The sequence below is a fragment of the Camellia sinensis genome, chromosome 4 (assembly GCF_055761805.1).
Source record: "Camellia sinensis isolate YWXY chromosome 4, ASM5576180v1, whole genome shotgun sequence".
Classification (NCBI taxonomy): domain Eukaryota; kingdom Viridiplantae; phylum Streptophyta; class Magnoliopsida; order Ericales; family Theaceae; genus Camellia; species Camellia sinensis.
In genome coordinates, this window is record NC_138964.1 from 122,449,213 (window position 1) to 122,472,267 (window position 23,055).

Here is a 23,055-nt window from a genome sequence, read left to right on the forward strand (position 1 = left end):
GGTCTTTTCTAACATTTGAAAACACCCCCAATGCATTTTATTCTTACAAAGTCAAATATAGTAGGGAATAAAAAATAAGAGTGAATTACATTGACCTCCTTTGAGTACTAGGAAAAATATTGCGAGCCCCATAAGATTGACATAATTATCATATTCGACACACTAATATTAAGAATGTAAACGAACTTAACTGAGTATATGAATTTACTATTTTACAATTATGTATTTATATTTCAGCCATCAAATTTATCATCAATCATGGAATTTATAGATTTGTGGCCCTATCACTATCAAACTACAAATAAAATGTCATAAGTTCTTTATCACGTTTGAACACGATACTAATTATCAACACACCAATACAATTTTATTCTTGCATAGGCACATAGAAAAAGATATATACGTAGATAGGATTTATATAACGGGCCCATCAATATCCATAGATGAGTACCTTAGTTGGAGTTAGGTTTCTTTTGGTACAAAGCACAAGACAGAGGACGATATATAAGAGGACATTATACTTGCGCTGTATGGAGTGCTTTCATTCCTCTCCGATTATATTCCCAGTGTGTGTCTGCGTAGTCTTTCACCTTCTTAAATAGCCTTGGTCTTTCTTCATCGACCAATCCGTCTTCTGGTCCTATCTCTTTTCCTTTTTCAGGTGTGTAGAACATGACAATGGAAATCCTGTCCCTCTCCAAGTTACTCAGTACTCGATGCACTGGGCTTTTGAACACTCCATTTGTCATTATCTGTTAGTATCACAGAGATCCAATAGGAAAATATAACCATGTGTTGATTGTTCTGTAACAATTTTTCTTCATGCATTGTTCAATTGATTTGATTACTGGGGACTTTTTACATCTTGTTTGGTAAATTTCTTATTTCTTGTTTTTGAAGTTTGATTTGGTAATTGTTTTCACTGTGAAAGTGACAACAATTCCAAAATTTTCAATTTTTGTGGAGTATAAACGACTTTTTTCTTGCCACACCCGATCGGTCAACCTTGCCATGCCATCCAACACATCCAGCTTCCCCCTAATCACCTGCCAACACATTTGGCGAACATCTCTGGCCATCTATACTATCGACTATCACATCTAGTCACTTATAGCCAACTCACATTGCTGGTCTCCGCTGTCACTCCTCATTTTTTACCACCACCTCCGGCAATCCCTCCACTGCCAGCCCCCACTTCCAACAACCATATTTGGCCACCCCCACCATGACTACCACATCCAAGTGCTTACAGCCATATCCTACCACGGGTCTCCACTGCCAAACCTCCATCTCCAAAAAATCACTAAACATATTTTATTGTTTGTCTTTTTCTATTTTGAAACTATGTGAAATAAACATTTTTTGTTTTTGGTTATAAAGGAAGAAATAATAAAAACAAAAACATGAAACTCACAACGGTACCAAACGTTAGAAATGTAAGAATTTGTTATTAATTAGGTTGCCATTGACTATATTTTGTTTAGTTTGTGGAAAACTAGTTGAACGTGTTTCAGACAGATTAATTGTTATGAACCCAAAATTATTATTGTGACCCATAAAGTTTTGGGCCATGGTCCATCTTGGTGTGTTAATTATTTTATATGTGGATATGTGATATGGAGGTGTAATGCATGCTTTAAGTTATTTGGGTTCCTTAATGGGAGGGCCTAGTAATTATTTTATTTAAGTCCAGTCCTGTCTCCTATCCTTATTAGGGTATGTATATATATATATATATCTATATATATGTAGGTCAAAGGGTTGTTAGTCCTAATGAAAAGACAACATAAAGATTAGGAAGAGGGGAAGATTTGGTGCTATGGTTTTCTAATTGTGAATACCATCTTTTTTCAAGAAAGCAAAACTCAAGACAATGATGAAATCAAATGGTATGTATCTAAGTTTATATTTTAGTAGTTAATTATATTCATAGTATTTTGATTTCTAGTATATAGATCCTATAATCTTACATGTGGTATCAGAGCAAATTTATACTAGAATCAAAATCATTGACAGATTATTTTAGTAAATTTTTTTTATACAATGAGAAGGAATAAATTAATTTTTGTTTTTTTGTTACTGAAACATTGTGCCTGGTAATGGGCGACGAAACCTTTTCAATGTTCTTACATATACATAGTATTCATTGTTGAGAATTGTTTCGGGATCACAACGTTAAAGTAAAAATAAATAAATAAATAAAAATAAAATAAAATTCAAATCTCGGAGTTTTATGAAAACTAGACGTGAAAAAGACCGTGTTTGATTGTTCATATTTGGTAGAAGTTGTGATTTTATATAATATTATAGTTATGTTTTGTCCCAAGTTTAGACTCTGTTGCTGTGTGTTTTGTGATTTTTCAGTAATGGTCTTATTCTATTTTTAATTTTGATATGGGTGGTGCATATTTTGCTAGTGGTATATTGTTTATAAGTCTAAACAAATTAATGGGTAATATTTATTTAATTGGACATAAGTTTATTTCGAGTGTGGTTGCTTTTTTGTTGTGGTTGGATACTCACCAACTTCTGATGGTGTGCTAGCAGATGATAGGGCGGATTTATCGGTGCCAACCTAGTTGGGATTGGTTTGTTTCGTTTTGATACTCTTTGCACTCATTGCTTTCTTTATTGATGTAATCCTCTTTTGGTTCATCAATAAAATTTATCTTTTGTTGATCAAAAAAAGTTTATTGCTTGATAGAATTAAACGGTTGCTTAATTGTGGGTAATCATATTTTAATTTACATGATAATGTAATGCAATAATTCAATTTTATGTTAATTCTCATTTGTCATTATACAGCAATTAATGCCTAATTAAAGTAGTGATTTGCAAGTATGCAATAACAAAACTCGACAATCATATGTAATCTCATATTTGTTAAATAAAGTTTTAAAAATAAACAAATATTTATTATTTGATATAGTCCCAGTTGGAATATTTTTGAATCAATGTGGGTGATACTGCCGAAGTAGTTAACTTATTGAGATTTAAAGTGGTTTACCAATAAGGATTTTGGAAAGCTCTTCTAATATTATATTACTCATGATCAATTACCTACCTAAAGGGGGTCAATTTTGTGTGTTAATATTATATCACTCAATTACCTACCTAAATGGGGCTAATTGCTTGTGTTAATTTTAAAGGTAGTGTGAGTCGCTAGTAAGGAAATTTTTATTGATTTTAAAAGAATTTATCTACCCAAAGGAGATAATTTTTGATAAATCACTCTTCCCAGTTGACTTGTTTATATGTGTTAGAATGTGTCTTATATATTTAGCTCAAAGGTATTTTATATGATGATATATTTTGAAACATCTGACAACATTGTTAAAATTTATTTGCAGTCTATTGTTGTGAGATTATAATTATTACCTTTGTATAATTAATTAAGATTATATTGAAGTTTAAAGATGTTGATTGTGTCCTATATATATAGCCGAAATGTGTTTATATAGTGATATATTCTGATACATCTGAGAATGTTGCTAAAGTTTATTCGCAGCATAATTCTGTGGAATTATAGGAATTGCCTATGTTTCATTGAAAGTTTGAGATATTAAAATACTTTTTATATATTCAGTCTAGAAGTGATACATTAAAAAAAAAAAATGAGAACATTAATGGTGGTGATGAGATTATTATTGTCAATATTATATTGAATTGAAGGTAATGAAGGGAGATATTGTTGATGATAATCAAATTTATTCCATTAAGATTTTGATTATGAATCAGTTAAAAGATGTTGAGTTAGATTTAAGACTAAATGATTTAGATATTGACATACTTGAGAATGCGCCTTCTTAACTCTTCATATTAACATCTCAATATAGTATAAAATATTGAAATTATATTCAATGTTAAACATTTAAGGAAGTAGAGTTTTAAAATATTTAGTAGATAATTTCTTATAAGACAATCTACCTCATACTTTATAATGCTCTATATAATATTTTTGTTTTTAACAAATTTTTTTTTTATATCTCTTAAATGTTTTTTTAGAATATTTCACAAATCTCTTTATATATTATTAATTCGAGTAAGAAAAATTCTTTAGAATTTTGTGAGTTATGACGTTCTTCCTACCTCTAGAATCTCCTTATTTGTTTCTTAAATTACTTAAAAGTGCATGTGTCAAAAAATTTTATTTTCTTGTCATATTATTTAAGTTAGTACAAATATTATTTTAAAGAATGTTGTTTTTATATTGTCCATGAGAAAAAATTTAATTTTAATGTCATGGTTATTATTTTTAATTTTGGTAATAAATAAAATAAAAATAATAATAATTGAAATAGATTTTTATTTTGAGTTGGATGATAATTATCTTAAAGTGTGTGGGAGAAATTATTCTATTAATTTTATAAATGAGTATTGATGTTATGCATTTTTCTATCTTATTTATGTTAAAAAACACACCGACAAAGATTTTAAAATTGTTAATTCAAGGTGGATATTATAGTAAACATGATAATTTTGGTTAATATACGTAACCTCTTATTAATTTTTTACAAAATTGTGGAATCAATTTAAAAATATTATGCTTGTAACTTTGGAAGAAAGTTAAGCACTTGAACATCATAATTGGACTCTAATATGTTAACATGTTTAAATTATATGAGTGTTTTTGTGATAAAATATTCTTAATTAGTATGCATACTTGTGTATACTTTACATACGGTACTAAGTTATAAATATTTTTAAAACACTTTTGAATTGTGAACTAGTAGAAAATTTAGAATAATTTTTTGAGTTTGGGATTGTATAGAAGTAAAAATTTTATGATGCTTTTGAAATTAAAATGGGACCTATAGCTATTTGCTGTTACTTTGTAAGTTGTTCATGATTTTATTATCTTGACTTTTTAGAATCTTTTAAACTTAAAATTTGAAGTTTTTAGATTGGTGAACAGTTTAAAGCTCAAATATATAAATCTTCATGTATACTTGTGTCAAGTATAATAAATTGGGCCGTTCATTCTAACATTGAGAAAGTGAGAGTGCAAGTAGAACTTGAAGTGTCTATTCAGTCTATTGATATATGTTGAACATGTATAACGTATGTAGCCTTTTAGACATTCTCATACAATTAAAAGATCCTTGTGATCATGGTTATCAGAATCCCGATCCGGATCTTACAATCCTACGATTTTACGATCCATTTGAGTACAATCGATCCGGATCGTGTAAAAATCTCCTTATAGGTAGGATCTTTCGATCCTGGTAGTGGGATCTTATAGGATTGTGGAATCCGAATCCGAATCCGATCCAATTTACAAGTCTTGTTTTGTATTGTATGACATATTTTATTGTAAATTTTATATTTGTTGTCTAAATACCAATTTATTTGGTCAAAATAAATAATAAAAATTAAGTACTATTAAATCAAATAGACTAAGAACAACAAACTAGGAAACAAATATTCAAATATTGCAGTAATTTAAGAAAATTAAATAGTCGGAAAAATAAACTTAGCTTTAGCGGAGTCTAAGGAGGGTAAGATGATTGAAACTTTATCCCAATTTTTGGAGAAATTATTTTTGTGGCTCGAATCCGCTCCACCAGGGATGTTAACGACAAACCTTATCATTCGACTAAGCTACTCTTTTGAGTTCTTAATCTATTTTCATATCCAACTTCGTTACATATTTTTTCTTCACTTTTTATGCATTATTGTAGATTGTAAAGTATTTTGTTATAGAATTCTTCTTTTTCACCTTCTTTTTTGATGAAATACAAAACTTTTACCGTTGAGTTTTCTATTGCATAATATTATATGTACATTTTATATAGAGTATTATATTTTTTACAATATCTTCACTTCTTTTTAATAGAATATAGGCTCATTTTGTGTATACTTTATAAGAAATATTTATTTAAATTAAATTATTATGTAATTTGTCTTTTTCGGTAGGATCTTACGATCCTCGATCCGATTCTACGATCCAATCCTATAAACACCTCCAACGATCCAACGTAGGATCCCGATTTTAACAACCTTGCTTGTGATTATATTATTTTTCTAAACGAGCAATAGCAAGAGATTGAAGAGATGATTGTTATGTATGATGAAAATATTGGCGATTTGTAATATGGTAAATGAATTGATACGAATTATTAATTAGATATGAGATCATGTTATATTTTTTCAAATTTTGAATCTAATGAGTATTTTTAAAGATAAATAAATAAATACAAAACTATTGCAAGAGACTGTGATTTGAAAAGGGTATTGTCCTTACCAATGTCATAAAGATAGGTTTATAATGATTAATGTGGTACTGTGACATTTTTATCTATTACTTTGCCAAACAAAATAAATTTGATTTGTAAGTGAAACAAATTTATCTATGGCCTCAAACGAATTTTTGAGCAATGGTATTTAAAGGTTTACCAAAGACTATTACTTGGCTTTATGGATAATATTATTAATTTATACATATATCTCAAAGTCAGTGGGTGCAATTTATTTTTTTTTTTGATTTTTTATACTGATGGAATTGTACTTATTAGTAATAATTTCAAATTAATACTTGATGTGAAGATATTGTTGTTAATAAATTTTTGATATAAAATATTTTGATAAAGTATTTTATGTGTTTGGCATTAAGATACATTAAAATAGCTTAGAAGATTTTTTGTCTCATATCAAAGAGCATACCTAGATCACATTCTTGCCAAATTTAATATGCAGAATTGAAAGCTTTACATTGCTCTTCTTAGTGATTGATACTAATTAAGTAACATTCTCAGTATTTATAAAATGATTTTGAGAAAGAGTTCACGGCGAATGTCTCGTATGCTACTATTGTAAGAGTTTAATGAGAAATTTGAATTAAGTTTGGTGCATATACAATTTGTTTATTAGACAATTATTATTTTAATTTAAGCCTTAACCATTGGGTTGGAACATATAAAGTGTTATGATATTTATAGAGAATTAAAGATTATACGATTGTCTATAGAAGAATTAATCATGTTAATATTATTGGTTGTACAATGTCAACTTTGGTAGTTGCTCAGATGAAATAGTGTCCATTATTGGTTACATTTTTGTGTTTGCATGAGGTGTTATTTCATAAAAGAGTTTCATAAAATCTTTTATAATTTTTCACTATGCAACATGTTTTAGAACTCGACTTGAGTTATGTTATTAAAAATTTTATTCCAGAGCTTGGAATTGTTAATTTCATTTCCAAACCTATAAAAATATGATATATGATTTTAATTTTCTTTATGAAGAATAATAAAAGTTTTGATGGTGTTAAATATATAAATTTAAAGTAATTCAGAATTAGAGAGTCGTTAAAGATGATATTATTTATGAGCACATGTTACAGAATACATACTAGTGGATCCTCTAAATAAAGGGCCTAGGCCAAATTTTAGTTTGCTAAATATATTGGGCATATGGGTACTTTATACTTTTTTATGTGCTTGGTTAAATAAATTTTTTACCAATGAATATTATCTATGGTGTATTTCAATTAATAAAGTTTAATGTGTTCATTCACATTTTGTTTATAGTTATGTGTGTGTACACATAAATGGTAATTATTATATATGTATTCCTCTTATATGAATGAGCTCTTACAATTATATTTTGAATTCGAGACATAAAGATAAACACTTTGGTTTAGAAGTATATATGGATCCACAAAGTATGATGCTTGGTTTAAAGCATGAAAGAACTCTGTTTAGAGGTATAAAGGTTTCTTTTAGAAGTGGACAAAAGAATGATATTTCTTGCAGGGTCTTTTCAAGACCATATAGAAGGCTAATTATGGAACTAGCATGTTATATAATTTTTGGATCAATTATGCTGAAATTCCACACTACATTTTACCACATATAGGAATCCATGTTTGTGAGATATTAGTGTTTGTAATTGTGGAAGGTGTTATGCTGTTCAATAACATAATTTGATATTAATATTTCTCATTGAATGGAATTATGTGCTCAGATGTTTCTATTCTGAATCATGTTTATGTGGCCACTAACCTGACAGTCATTTTTCTTAAATAAAATATTTTCTTAAATTAGTAGTCAATGTTGCCAAAGTGGGGGAATGTAAGAATTTGTTCTTAATTAGGTTGCCATTGATTATATTTTGTTTGGTTTATGAAAAACGGGTTGAAGGTGATTCAGACAGATTAACTGGTATGAGCCTAAAATTATTACTGTGATCCATAAAATTTTGGGCCATGGTCCATCTTGGTGTGTTTATTATTTTATACATCGATATGTGATACGGAGGTGTAAGGCCTGTTTTAAGTTATTTGGATTCCTTAATGGGAGGACCCAGTAATTATTTTATTTAAGCCCAGTCCCCTTTCATATCCTTATTAGGGTTTATATATCTATATATCTATATATATATATCAAAGGGTTGTCAGTCCTATTGAATAGACCGGGGCTGGCCCTGAGATTTATAGGGCCTTAGGTGGGCTTTGAAAGTGGGGCCCTCATATATATATCTTTTTATAAAAAAAATTACAAATAAAATAAAAAGTGACCAATAATTTTTTTTATTATATAGTAGTTACAAAAAGTTTCCTTATATATGTAATCATTAAAATTTATTTTCATATATTAAGATACAAAAATATCATTACTAAGACTAAAAAAAGATAAAATAGGGTCTTGTGTTGTTTTATAGTTTAGCAATAATCAACACAAACAACATAATTCCCTGATATCTGATAACGAAACGATTATGTTATTGTAATATGATATCTGATATGAAAATCATAATCCACTCAAATCACAATCCACTAATTATTTGATAAGAAAACACAAATTATTGGAAAAAGTTGCAAGAAGAAACTAAGGCAAAATTATTCAATTAAATTATGATAAAGAAAGAGGGCAAAAAAATTAGAGCAAACAAATATAAGGAAAAGAAATTAGGATAAAATTATTCAATTAAAATATGATAAAAAGAGATGGCAAAAAAAATTAAGATAAAGTCATTTATTCTATTAAATTCTCGACATTAGACTCTATTTGGACTCATTATATCATATATATTTGTTTGGACTAGTTGTATAAATTTTTAATTAGGCCTAACAATGATTATATATATACACACATAAATATATATATATATATATATATATTTTGATTTGGCCCAACAGGTTTTTTTGACGGACCTTTTGGACTGGATCTCAAACAATAAAAAATTATTGGGCTTTGAATTTTTAATATAATATAAAACTAATAAATTTGGGCATTATTTTAGGCCAAAATTTGGGGGCCTAGGCACATGCCTTAGTGGCCTTAGCCCAGGGCCGGCCCCGTAAAAGACAACTTAAAGATTAGGAGAAGGAGTGGAAGGGCTGGTGCTAAGGTTTTTCGATTGTTAATACCATTTTCTTTCAAGGAAGTAAAACTCAAAATAATGATAGAATCAAACAGTATATATCTAAGTTTATATTTTAGTAGTTAATTATATTCATAGTGTTTTAATTTTTAATATATAGATCATATAATCTTACAAGAAATTGTAGATATATCTCTATGGCGGGTCTATACACTTGATTTTGCTCATTATGATATTGGTATAGCCCTGTGGAGAGACCATATCCATATGGCATTAGATGGATCTTCTCAACCATCTCCTGCTGACAGTTTGGTGGGTTATGCATCATTTGGTGTAGTTCTGTTCGATTATGTATTTTTCTTCTGTTTTCTGTTTTCATTTTTGAAAAGCACATATCATAGATGAAACATCAGAGACTAAGCACAGAGAGAATTAATATATATTTTTACCTCCATTTGGTCACCCAAGAGAATGAGGAGAGCGTGAGGAATTTTGGGAACTGTATACCATTTCTCATTGCTGAAGACTTGAAGACCTACGTCATCTTGCAAGATCACAGCGTATCCTGACCCATCTGTATGAGGTTTCAAGCCCAGAATCAGATCAGGCCTCCGACATTTCGAGTAATAGTTAAACCTCGCTTGCACGATCAATCGTTTGCCAAACTGTTTCAGAAAACAGTTTTCTTCCAGATACAGTGACTTTGCCATGGCTTTGGAGGTAAGCTCTGTTACTATTTTCATCTTCTCTGTGTATTCACTTAGCACATCGCTGCATAGTTGCAAACAACTTTTTGTTATTATTTTCCAATAATTAACTTGAATATGATATGAGAATGAAATTTACACCATTAAAAATTCCTGTTTGAAGCTGCTTTAATTCCCTCACTTGGGTATGTGCTTGAAGATTATGATTGTTTATCTTTAGTAATGATAATTATGATATGATTATGTTGCTATTATATCTGAATCTATTAGGGATGAAAACGGATACTCGGAGCTTTGTTTTAATTAATTTTTAAATATATGTAGTAACTTGTCTCACACGTATGGTTTTGAGAATGACCCCAAGGGGTCAAGCGTTTCATGAGATTCAAACTCATGATTACCTATCCTTCTGAATATTTAATGAGCTTCCAAGATAAGATCACAATAATATCTTACAAATGGTTAAAAAGGCATGAGATCATTAGTTTCACTCTTTGTACTGTTATCTGTTTCATACTCTTTTAAATTACTAATTTCAGTGACTTAATAATTCATAGTGAAATGAAACAAAGAGTGAGGCATATGACATGCACTCGTTAACCCAAAAAAAAAAAAAAAAAAAAAAAAAAAAAAAAAAAAAAAAGAAACCAAGTATTTAATATAACTTTAATTGTAAAAATTTATAAGAAGTAGCTAAAACAACTTTGGTCTCTAATTTTATTTAAAAAAGGGTTTTGGCTAAATAGTGAATACATGTGACAATGTTACATGATATTATTGATCAATAAATAACTTTAAATAGGAGACAAGATCTATTCTCACCCATTTTTAATACCCTAGTTGTTATTGTGTGACATGCATTATTTTGTTTTATGTTTCAGTATTTTGAGTTGCACTAATTTGAAATCATAATTCCCTCTCTAACTTTGAGAGCTTTTCTCTCTACACTTTTCTCTCTCTAGGGTTTTAGGCGTGAGTGGCGGCTAAGGTGAGGGAGGGGGTTCTCGGTGACCTCCGGCCTCCTCTCCCTTCCTCCTACCCCTCTTTTCTCTTTCTTTTCCATGCTTTCTATTCAATAATTTGGAAGTTTTTGGCTTTCCGCCCTTCTCCCTCATTTTGTGAGGTGTTTATCTCTCATTTTTCCTCAACTCTGGCCATGGCCTTCACTGGATCCGTCGTCTCTCCTCCCCACAGCTCCACTCAGACATCGCCTCTGTTGGAACAATCTTCTGTGTAAATAAAATAAAATGAAACCGAAACAAATAAATAAAATAAATAACTTACAGAATTTATTTTATCCAACCGAATAAAAAATAAAAGACCAAGTCGAGTGTGTGACACTCTGTCCTTAAGATAGATTCGCCCCGCTACGGTGCTTACAGTTGAGTGGTGTTTATCTCCCAGGATACAATGATCTTCACAAACTTGTAGTAGCACTCCACACAAATTTGTACGGCGAACTAGAACCTTGTGTTCTTATACTCTCTTTATTTTATCTCTAAAACTAGAATGCAGATTAAAATTCAAAGGAGTAAATTCTGGACAACAATATGAAAGTCGCAGACTGATTTTTCGGATCCAATAATACTGCTGGAATGTTGGTATTTATAGGCAAAAAATCTGACCCGAATAGGTGCTAATTTGAAGTGAACAGGTGGGAATTCAAACTGCACAGATTCTGTTTGAAATTCAAACAGATCTGTTTGTAACTGTTGTACAGTTTCGGATAGATTTGAATCTATAACTAAAAGATACAGTTACTAATTCGAATCTGTAACTGTTATGAAATTGAATCTGTCCAACAGATTGAAAACTTGTTTGAATTTCGGACTAGACATGTAGAATTCAAATTTTGAATTAATTTCTCGCAATAATTTTTTTGAAAAAATTCAAATGAATTTTGTCCAAAAAATTAATACAAGAACCGACCCGACCCCGGCACGGCTCGGCTCGGCCGGACGGGCGGTGGCGGTGGCGGTGGCGGTGGCGCGCGTGCGCATGTGTGGTGGTTTGGGCTAAGGTTCACTTTGTCCATAACTCCTCCTTCTACAAACTTGGGGTGCCCCTTGGGGTTCTACCTAAGTGTTGTAGGTTAGAACTTATAAACTTAACAAAACTCTCTTAAAATTTTAATGTAGGACAACTTTTTCCAAAGAAACTCACATTTACTTCCTTAAATTTCCTATTCCACGAACCCGAAAACGACGTCATGTTCTCATTCACTCATAAATGATTTTGACGAACCGTCTTCACTGTGTGACTTGCCACGCGGCAATGAACACTTCACCTCTTCGGACCCACCCCAAAAGACGTTTGGGGCCCACTCAATTTTGGGCTCAAAGTCGGCCCAAAATAAGCCTAATAAACCAAAATTTTCCAACAATCCCCCATATGAATGGAATTTGACAGAGAGAAAAGGCAACAACATGATCTAATTACAGAGAGTACATAAATTGGAAATATTCTGCAAAGGATAGGTAGCTTTTGGCTTTGAACCTTCCATTGTGAGACACTATCGAATTTACTAGCTAACTAGTGAACATGATGTCTTGAACTGTTCGGCCGTTTGTGTAAACCAAGACAGTAGAACTTACACAGTATATCCCCAGACACAGTTTAGTTCTCACTATTGTGTTCATTTTGGCCCTGAACAATCTGGTCTTTCATGAGTGCTCTAGAGAATTGTAGCCCTTCACAATTCTCATAGAACCGGCCCAGTTCACACTCATATAGGTGATTCTTATGAAGAGTATCCTGCCATACTCCACTAGGTTTACCTAGATATAAGAACCATTAAAATTTTATTTAACCTAAAATGCTGCAGTCATCACTATTTCATCATAGAAATGGGTAGGAGTTTAACTCCCCAGTGATCCTTCTGAGTCATACACAACTCGGTTGTCCCTTTGAACCTAGATCTTGGGATCTCCAGTCAACTAGGTTGGGTTGCCATTGTGGTAACTCTTATTTAATAGGCTTTAGTCCCATTCCCCTCGATGAATGCCCAACTAACTCTCTTGCTAACCCTTTGGTTAGTGTATCCGCTATGTTGTCTTTAGACTTTACATATTCAATGGAAATAATTCCATTAGAGAGTAGTTGTCTCACGGTGTTATGTTGACGACGAATGTGTTGTGACTTACCGTTATACATATGACTCTGTGCTCTATCTATTGCTGATTGACTATCACAATGTATGCATATAGCAGGCCTATCACAATGTATGCATATAGCAGGCACCGGTTTTGGCCATATTGGAATATCTTCAAGAAGGTGGCGAAGCTATTCTGCCTCTTCCCCTGCTTTGTCTAAAGCTATGAATTCAAATTCCATAGTAGACCTAGCAATGCAAGTCTGTTTGGAAGATTTCCAAGATACAACCGCCCCACCAAGAGTAAAGACATACCCACTGGTGGACGTTGAGTCTCTTGTATCCGATATCCAGTTTGCATCACAGTATCCTTCAAGTACTGCTGGATATCTCGTATAATTCAGCCCATTGTTACGAGTAAATCGGAGATACCTGAGAACCCTTATAATTGCTTTCCATTGTTCTACTCTCGGATTACTCGTATATCTACTTAATTTACTTACTGCATAAGCTATATCTGGGCGAGTGCAGTTCATCAAGTACATTAAGCTTCTAATAATTTGGGCATACTCTAATTCAGAAATACTTTCCTGTATATTCTTAGAAAGATACAAATTAACATCTACAGGTGTTCTAGCAAGATGATCATCATCTTTGCTGAATTTGTCAAATATTTTCTCAATGTAATGAGATTGTGACAAAGCATAACCTTTTGATGTTTTGGTAATTTTCATACCAAGAATTACATTAGTAATGCCCATGTCCTTCAAACATGCAAGGGATAACATGCAAACATGCAACCAGCATACACAATGCTATGAACTACCAATGGCATACTCAATGCACATGACACTTAGCATACACAATGCACGTATAAACTAACATATACAATGAGATGAACAAGGCATGCACAATGCAATGATCAATCATGCGACAACATGGCATACTTAATGCTATGAACTACAATGGCATACTCAATGCAAAATAGACTTAAACCAAAATGAATGGGCCTCAGCCACACCCAAATCAGTGGCCAAAGATGATGAAAACAAGGCTCCAAAACTCATGCAAACATGCCCAATGCAATGGTCCCAAGCTTAAGGCATAAAACACAACTTTCCAAACGCATTGAAAAGGATGAAATATGGAGTGCAAGGACACATGCTCCAACTCTGAAATGGCATACAAAATGACTCCAAATGATGTAAATAACTCACACAATGCATGTTGAATGGCTCAAGCACTGAAACTAGTGAAGTGTATTACACTATAGGCATGCAAGGTAATGCTCAAATGGTCAAACCAACTCCAAACAGACCCTACGCAGGCCAGAATAGGAGCAAAAGTGAACTAAGATGATGGCTTGAAAGGCACAAAAATGAAACTCATGCAATGGCTCACAAATGGGGTATAATGATGCAACTCTCAAGCACATTGAAAGAGTGACAAACATGAGAATATGGCCAAGAAATAAGCTCTGAAATAACATTCCTCATAATGCCAAAACATGCAAATACCTCAAGTTAAGCATGCAAGGGACCTCAAAACCTAAAGCTAGGTAAGGCTATTACACTACAAGCATACATGACAAGCATTACTCGACCAAGAGGCCTCAAAACAGAGCTAAGACAGCCCAAAATATGAACAAAATCAGTTTGGATCATGGCTAAAATATGCTAGAATAGAGGGCCAAAACATCATGCATTTTAAGCTAGTAAACAATGATTTACACTACAAGCATATGAAGCATATGAGAAGCTACCAAACCAGCCAAAAATAGAATCATGGCATGCCAAATGATGGCCAAAAATCCATTGAGACATGACCAATACATGCAAGAATGAGGTGCTATTTTGATAAGCCATGAATGGGATTATTCTACACATGCAAGAGGCAAACACAATGTGACCAAACAGCCATAGACAGAGTCTAGACAGGTCCCAAAAGTCACCAAAAAGGGCCTGAACCAAGCCTTGGAAGTATGAAAGTATGTGCTCATTTGAAAGGCCAAAAATGCAAACAAACAAGGCCAAAAGAGAGAGGGTCTCCCCTCTCTGATTTAGGCCCTCAAAACCACATGCCAACCACAGAAAATCCACTAGATTTCAGTGGCTAAAAGGCCAAGCAAAGATCAACACAAAGGTCTCATGGCATGGCACAAAACAAGGCTAAATAGAGCATGCAAGAGAGTAGATGGCCCTCAACACCAAAAGAGCCTTAAACAAACATGAAAAACACTTGAATATGAAGCTTTTTTCAGTTGACAACAAAGCCTAAATATGCATGCAAGTATGGCTAAGAGGATGATCAAGATAGAGCTTAAAAATAGGGAAAATGAGTTACCCTTGAAGCTCAGCAAAACCAGCAAGTTTTGGGACCAAAAACCAACTCTTCAACCTTTGAAAATACCCTCCAAGAACCTCAGATCAATGGTGGAGGTGTATGGCTATGAGGTGTGGTGCAATAGGTCAAGAACAATACACACTTTGAGCCAAAATGTAGAGATATAGAGAGAGATATGTATTTTGCCTTCAACAAAATTCTGAACCTCTACAAAGGAGAGGAAGGGCCTCTCTTATATAGGTTTGAAGCTAAAGCTTCCTCAAGAAGTTAAAAACTTGGATACAAATCCTCCATACACGTGTATGGAGGATACAGTCTGTGCCTTCCAGCTGGCATAGCTGGCATCCACACAATCTGACAAAACATGAGGAAACCAGTCGACCAGAAAAGGTGATCAGCCGACCACTTTCCCTGGTCGGCCAACTAGGGCAAGTGGTCTCCTAGATAAAAAGTGGTCGGCCAAGGGTATTGGTGGTCTCCACACTGAAAGCAAGCCCAAGGTGTGGTGGGAGACCAGTAAATGTGGCCTAAAGATCAAGAAAACCAGTTTCTGGACAAGAAAACTGGCTGGCGGGGGAAAAGTGGTCTCCAAGGAGAAAAGGTGGTCTCCCACCCTTGTACCATCTCCCAAACAAGGAAAACAAGGTTCATGCCAAAAATGAACCAACACGGATGCAAAACGAGAGTTCAGGAGTCAAAGTGCGCGGCCGGATACCTCGAAAACTGGCTGTTGAGCACCGAAAGTGGCGTGCGGCCACAAAAGTGGTCTCTCGGGCCACAGTGTCCCTCTAGACAGAGGAAACAAGGTGTGTTCCAAAAACCATGCCAAACGGAGAATTTTAAGCGGTCCCGAGCCGAGGCGTGCGGCTGACGGCTCCGAAAATCGGAAACTAGTCTCCAAACGGGACCACTGGCCTACAACTACGAGAAATAGTCTATGACCACTGAGAGATGGTCTACAAGACCCTCCGGAAAGAGAAAACAAGACTTAGTCCGCAAACCGAGTCAAAGTACAAAGAGTCCCGAGGTCTAGAGGTGAGGCTCTCAACCAAGAACTCTGAAACCTCAAAGCGAGCACAACATGCGCAATCACCGAGCACTCAATTGATGACATCTGAGTCTTAAGGTCGGTCAAAAATGGGGTGTCTACAGCTTCTCACCGTGATTTACCGGTACTGTCACAACAGGAGAGGGGTTTGGCGCAATTGCCGTCACCACAATAGTACTTGTTTGAGCATTTGTTTCAGTAGCCATTAATTCTAAATTATAAAACAAAATTATAATTAGAATTTATACTACACAGAAAATTAATCCAAATTCACAGAATTAAATTCTGTAAAAATAAAAGAAACAAAAAATGTAACTTTTATTTTTCAATCAATTTGGAAATAAAATAAAATTTTATTTAACCAAATTAATTCCAAACAAAAAATTAAATTTCTGTAACACTTTAATAATTAAAATACTGAAACATAATTTTAATTAATGAAAATTTAGAAAATAATTTCTAAAAACCAAAATTAATTTCTGAAAAAATTTCACAAAAATATATTCTGAATTGTTAATGACACCAGTATATTACTAGTAGTTGTCAAAGAAAATAGGCAGTATATTACTACTATCTGTCAAATAGCATATAATCACTATTTGTTTTTCCAACCAGAATATTATTTTGTAAATTCATAGAAAATAATTTTCTTAAAAGAAGAAAGAGAAAAGGAAACAAACGAAAAATTCTGTAAACAGAATAATTCTAATCTGTCTTAAGATTGTTGGAACAATCTTCTGTGTAAATAAAATAAAATGAAACCGAAACAAATAAATAAAATAAATAACTTACAAAATTTATTTTATCCAACCGAATAAAAAATAAAAGACCAAGTCGAGTGTGTGACACTCTGTCCTTAAGACAGATTCGCCCCGCTACGGTGCTTGCAGTTGAGTGGCGGCTATCTCCCAGGATACAATGATCTTTACAAACTTGTAGTACCACTCCACACAAATTTGTACGACGAACTAGAACCTTGTGTTCTTATACTCTCTTTATTTTATCTCTAAAACTCGAATGAAGATTAAAATACAAAGGAGTAAATTCTGGACAACAATATGAAAGTTGCAGACTGATTTTTCGGATCCAATAATACTGCTGGAATGTTGGTATTTATAGGCAAAAAATCTGACTCGAATAGGTGCTAATTTGAAGTGAATAGGTGCGAATTCAAATTGGACAGATTCTGTTTGAAATTCAAACAGATCTGTTTGTAACTGCTGTACAGTTTCAGACAGATTTGAATCTATAACTAACAGATACAGTTACTAATTCGAATCTGTAACTGTTATGAAATTGAATCTGTCCAACAGATTGAAAACTTGTTTGAATTTTGAACTAGACATGTAGAATTCAAATTTTGAATTAATTTCCCGCAATAATTTTTTTGAAAAAATTCTAATGAATTTTGTCTTGACCCATACCCGCGCCCGGACGGAAGGCAGTGGCGCGCGCGCGCGTGTGGTGGTTTGGGCTAAGGTTCACTTTGTCCATAACTCCTCCTTTCTACAAACTTGGGGTGCCACTTGGGGCTCAACCCATGTGTTGTAAGCTAGAGCTTATAAACTCAACAAAACTCTCTTAAAGTTTCAATGTAGGACAACCCTTTCCAAAGAAACCCACATTTACTTCCTTAAATTTCCTATTCCACGAACCCGAAAACGACGTTATGTTCCCATTCACTCATAAATGGTTTTGACGAACCGTCTTCACCGTGTGACTTGCCACGCGGCAAGGAACACTTCACCTTTTCGGACCTACCCCAAAAGACGTTTGGGGCCCATTCAATTTTGGGCTCAAAGTCGGCCCAAAATAAGCCTAATAAACCAATTTTTCCAACAAGCCTCCATATTGTGTGTCTCCTGTTCGGCCACTATTGCCTCATGTTCGCATTCTTTTTTGGCCAAATCTATTGCCTTCGTCCCCCAGTTCTGCCACCTTCCACAGTCGGTTTGTCACAGTCGCTGGCTAGTAGTTATGGGTTTAAGAGTTTGTGTTTTTGTTTTTTTACTTCTTGGTGTGTTCACAGCTTACCCACACAGTTTAGATATAGCCTATGAATTTATCTTTGACTTATTCTAGCATTGAGCTTTTATGATCTACTTCTTTTGGGGATTTTCCACAAGGTTTTTTTTCTTAGTTTGGTATTAGCTTTTTGATGATTTCCTTGTACGTGCCGTTTGGCAATCTTTACTTTAATAGAAATTTCTTTGACTTAAAAAAAAAAAGAAGTTGCATTAATTTCATTAATACTTGAAATACTTTGAATTATGCAACTCAAAACAGTCAAACATGAATAAAAAGTAATGCATAGTTATGCAATAACGCTTGCTCACATATCAGTGACACCACTTAAATGAATATAAGTTTATATCATTGTTACATTTAATATTAATTTATCGGAGTTAAGATTGCCGGTAGAGATATATATATATATATACTAGTTTACAATGGCCCGTGCATAGCATGCGTTATTATTATAGTATATTTAAGTTTTGTATTTTGATAATTTTTTAAATATTAGAATATTGTTTTATGAAATTGAATAGAATAAATCATTAGATATATGATAGAATTATGTGGTATGATATGTATTATTTCTTGATTTGTTATACATCTAATGATGTAGTCTCCAATTCTATGGGTTTTTTTTTTAATATTCTAAAAAAAATAATTTAGAGAATTGACCAACTTTTCAAACTATTTGGGAAACTAACTTGCTTTTTAAAATCGTATTTTGAAAATACAAATTCAAAATTGAAAATCACATTTTCAACATGCATGAAATTACATGTTGAAAATGCGATAGATCATAGTGAAGTCCATGTCATCATAAAATTGCATTTTCAACATGTGATTTCAATTTAAAACTGTATTTTTAAAATGCGATTTCAAAAAGCAAGTTATTTTCCAAATAGTTTGAAAAGTACGTCAATTCTTTAAATTGTTTTTTTTTCTTAGAATATTTTAAAAAAAAACTCCAAATTCAATTACCATATCATTTTGGGTGAATTTATAAGACTTTAACATTTTTTCCAAATTTATTAAAAAATAAATAAATTTATTTGTGTAACTTTTCTCAACACATAAATATAAAAGAAATACTAAGATAATTCTCACATCTTAAAAAAACTACTAAGATAATTCACCGAACTAATAAAGAAGTAGAAGAAAATACATCTATATATAAATGACTAATTTTATTAATATATAAATAATTTCATAAGAAATAACCAATTTTATTAGTAAATAAATCATTAAGTAAATTAATTATTTTTAATGATATGGAAAATATTTTCAGGTAACCATTTTTTAATAAATAAATCATTGTGTCAATTAATGGTTTTTAATGATATGAGAATTTTTTTTGAATAAACAATTTTAATAATTTATTATTACATTGGAAATAGTTTTTTTTTTCCCCCTGAGTATTGTGTTAAATTAAAATGGGTAAATTACATTGACACCCCCTGAGATTTATGTTTATTACAGTTCCTCCCCTCACCTTTTGGAAATTACATCCCCCTCCCTGAGGTTTAAAGTTTCATTACAGATTGCTCCCTCTAGCAATTTAATTTTTTTAAATATTAATTTTGCCCTCACTGGGTAAATTACATTGACACCCCTCACATTTTAGAAATTACAATCCTCTCCCCAAGGTTTAAAGTAGCATTACCAATTGTCCACTCGGTTAGTATTAGTTGGAAAAAATTCATTGAGAAAAAAATTCATTGGAAAAAAAATTATTTGAAAAAAAAAATTAATTGAAAAAGATTTTTTTTAGTCAAATTTTTAGATTTCTGTTTAAAAATCAACGTAAGATAAAAATTATACTGACACCCCCTGAGGTTTATGTTTATTACACTCGAAAGATAAAAATTATATAAAAATGATAATTATTTTTTATTTTTAATTTCTTAACCAAATTAATTTTTAATTTAATTTTTTTTTTCTAAAAATCAAACTATACATAGCCTAAAAATCTTTGATAAATCATTTCTTACGTTGATAACTTATTTAATTATTTGTTAATTTTACGACATTTTTACCATCTGAGGCCTATTTGGTAACCATTTCGTTTTCAGTTTTCAATTTATATTTACAAAAATTTAAAAAATTGTCATAAAAATTTGTTTGATAATATTTTTGTTTTATAAATGGTTGTCTCAGTTTGCAAATTTAAGAAAAAAACATAAATTCAAAAAATGAGTTTATGTTGATTTTTAAATAGAAATTTAAAAATTTGACTAACAAATTTTTTTTTTCAAATAATTTTTTTTTCAATTAATTTTTTTTCAAATAATTTTTTTTCCAATTAATTTTTTTTTTCAATGATTTTTTTTTCATCTAATACTAACTAAGGGGCCATTTGATAATGCTACTTTAAACCTTGGGGAGGGGATTGTAATTTTTAAAATGTGAGGGGTGTCAATGTAATTTATCCAGTGTGGGCAAAATTGGTATTTAAAAAAATTAAATTGCTGGAGGGACCAATCAGTAATGAAACTTTAAACCTCAAGGAGGGGATGTAATTTCCAAAAGGTGAGGGGTGAAACTGTAATAAATATAAATCTCAGGCGGTGTTAATGTAATTTATCCAATTAAAATTTATAACAAACGATAGTTGTATTTTCTAGTATTATAAGACTGATTCATATTTTAAACAAACCTTATGGGTGTATTTATAATTTATTAAAAGCTAAAAAAATTTATGTTTCATAATTGACCAAGAATGTTTGCGTAATTACACTCAAATTGTTTCACCAACCAAATTGAAGGGCCAAATAGCAATTTCAAAATAAACTAAGAGCAAAATACGGGAAAAAAAAATGACAAGCCACAAGTAGCAAACCGTCCCGTGTATATATAGATATCCACCTGAAAGAAGTTGGGGTTTGTGGCCAAAATTGGAGCTTCCTTTGATCTGGAGGGCACACATCAAGAAATAAACGATCAGACCAGTCGAGAGGCTGGCCTTGTTCAGGGACAGGGTCAGCACCATACCCTTCAAAATCTACAACTGTTTTTGAGTATTTGTTCTTCTCTTCCATAGGCTGTTCAAAGAACTCCCTTGCCACTTTTGTTATCTCATCCAAGAATGAACTTGATATCCCATGCTCTATTGCCTGAACAATCCACAATTTTTAACCTTTACATTAATTACACCACAAAAATATGTTGAATTTGTAAAAATGAAAAACATAAGATTAAAGGCAGTCAAAGTAAACCATCACAAAGCATAAAGGGTAGGTATTAGGTAGTGTTTGATAAAATTGAAAATAAAGTGATATACATTTTTATAGTCGGTGTACCACCTCATAAAGGGGCGTATGAGGTGAAAGTAAGGGTGTCAAACAAACCAATCTATTTGACTCATGTTTAATTTGTTAAAAGTTTGTTTGAGATCGACACGTTAGGTAAATAAGTTAAATTTGAACACAATTTTAAAGTCGTTAAGTTTTTAAGCCGAGGTTGAACAATTTACTATTTGTCCCGATAAATTTTCTTGTACCATAAAAAATCAAGCTAATCTAGTTTGACTTGTGTTTGACTCGTTAAAATCTTGTTTGAGATTGGTCTGTTAGGTAAACAAATCAAGCTTGAATAACCTGTTATTTGACTCAACACGGCTCATTTTCAACGTTATATGAAAATGATACAATTTCATAGTTGAGGGGAAAAAACATACGGATTCATAGATAAAAAAGATAAAGTAATATCTACTAATAATTGAGGAGCCTTGGTGTAAATAACCCTAAATAATTTGTTAACATAAAGAAGATAAGGGTTTTTGAGAGAGTAGAGAGACCTGAAAGCAGCCCCATGTGCGGAGTGCTGAATTGAGTTTGAGCAGTTCCTCCTCATATTCTTTAGTGAATGGTTCTTCTGAACAAGAGAGTATACCTATATCAACGACCGGAACCGGAGAAGAAAAATCATCGCCACCATCACCATCACCATCACCATCACCATCAGTTGCATCATGATCATCTCTGGAAATATACAGTGCAGGAGGCTCGTCGCCGTGGAGGACCATTTCTTGTACACGCTTTGCAAGTAATACCTCTGCTGCTGGTGCTGGTGCTGGTGCTGCTGCTGCTGCTGCTAGAACTGAAACTCCAACCATGTTTTCTGATCAGTTTCAGTTGTGTCAATTGAAGAGAGCCCCTTTGGGATTGGGGATGAAGAATCTTTGATGCAATGCTACGCTTAGCAAAGGATATATATCTGTGACTCTCAGAGAGAGAGAGAGAGAGGGAGAGAGAAACCTTGCTAAAAGTTAATGGAAAATGTTTGGACTCCTATAAAGGAGGAACCCCACCATTAATGGGTTTGAATTGTTATTAGGAATTGTGTATAAATAATTCAAATCGTTTTAAGAGTCGTGGAAGTTGTGTTTTGTTGTGGTCCTACCATTACTGAAGGTTAATTTACATGCGCTGGTTTTAAGGGGATTAAGAGTCACCGCTGTGCCTTTAGTACAATAGTGACTATTGTTCCTTACTTTAAGGTATATTACGGGTTTATTTTTATGATCCAAA

At 32.5% G+C, this 23,055-nt stretch overlaps 1 protein-coding gene across 1 annotated transcript; it reads right to left on the reverse strand.

Annotated features, from left to right (window-relative positions):
• Positions 1–245: 245 nt before the first annotated feature.
• LOC114280037 (protein LATERAL BRANCHING OXIDOREDUCTASE 1-like) lies at positions 246–22,833 on the reverse strand. The gene is made up of 4 exons (XM_082866103.1): positions 22,323–22,833; positions 21,392–21,639; positions 9,774–10,095; positions 246–752 (listed from the first exon to the last, which is right to left on the reverse strand). The coding sequence occupies exons 1-4, from the start codon at positions 22,638–22,640 to the stop codon at positions 516–518; spliced, it is 1,125 nt and encodes a 374-aa protein (XP_082722229.1). The 5' UTR covers positions 22,641–22,833; the 3' UTR covers positions 246–515.
• Between the last annotated feature and the right edge of the window lie 222 nt (positions 22,834–23,055).

What these genes read in the sequence shown, in the direction of transcription:
- LOC114280037 (XM_082866103.1), bottom strand. Translation starts at nt 22,640, where the DNA reads ATGGTTGGAGTTTCAGTTCTAGCAGCAGCAGCAGCAGCACCAGCACCA. An exon ending in GCACATGGGGCTGCTTTCAG is followed by an intron (nt 21,640 to 22,322) that starts GTCTCTCTACTC and finishes TGGATTGTTCAG; the next exon opens with GCAATAGAGCATGGGATATC. An exon ending in CAAACCCCAACTTCTTTCAG is followed by an intron (nt 10,096 to 21,391) that starts GTGGATATCTAT and finishes GCAACTATGCAG; the next exon opens with CGATGTGCTAAGTGAATACA.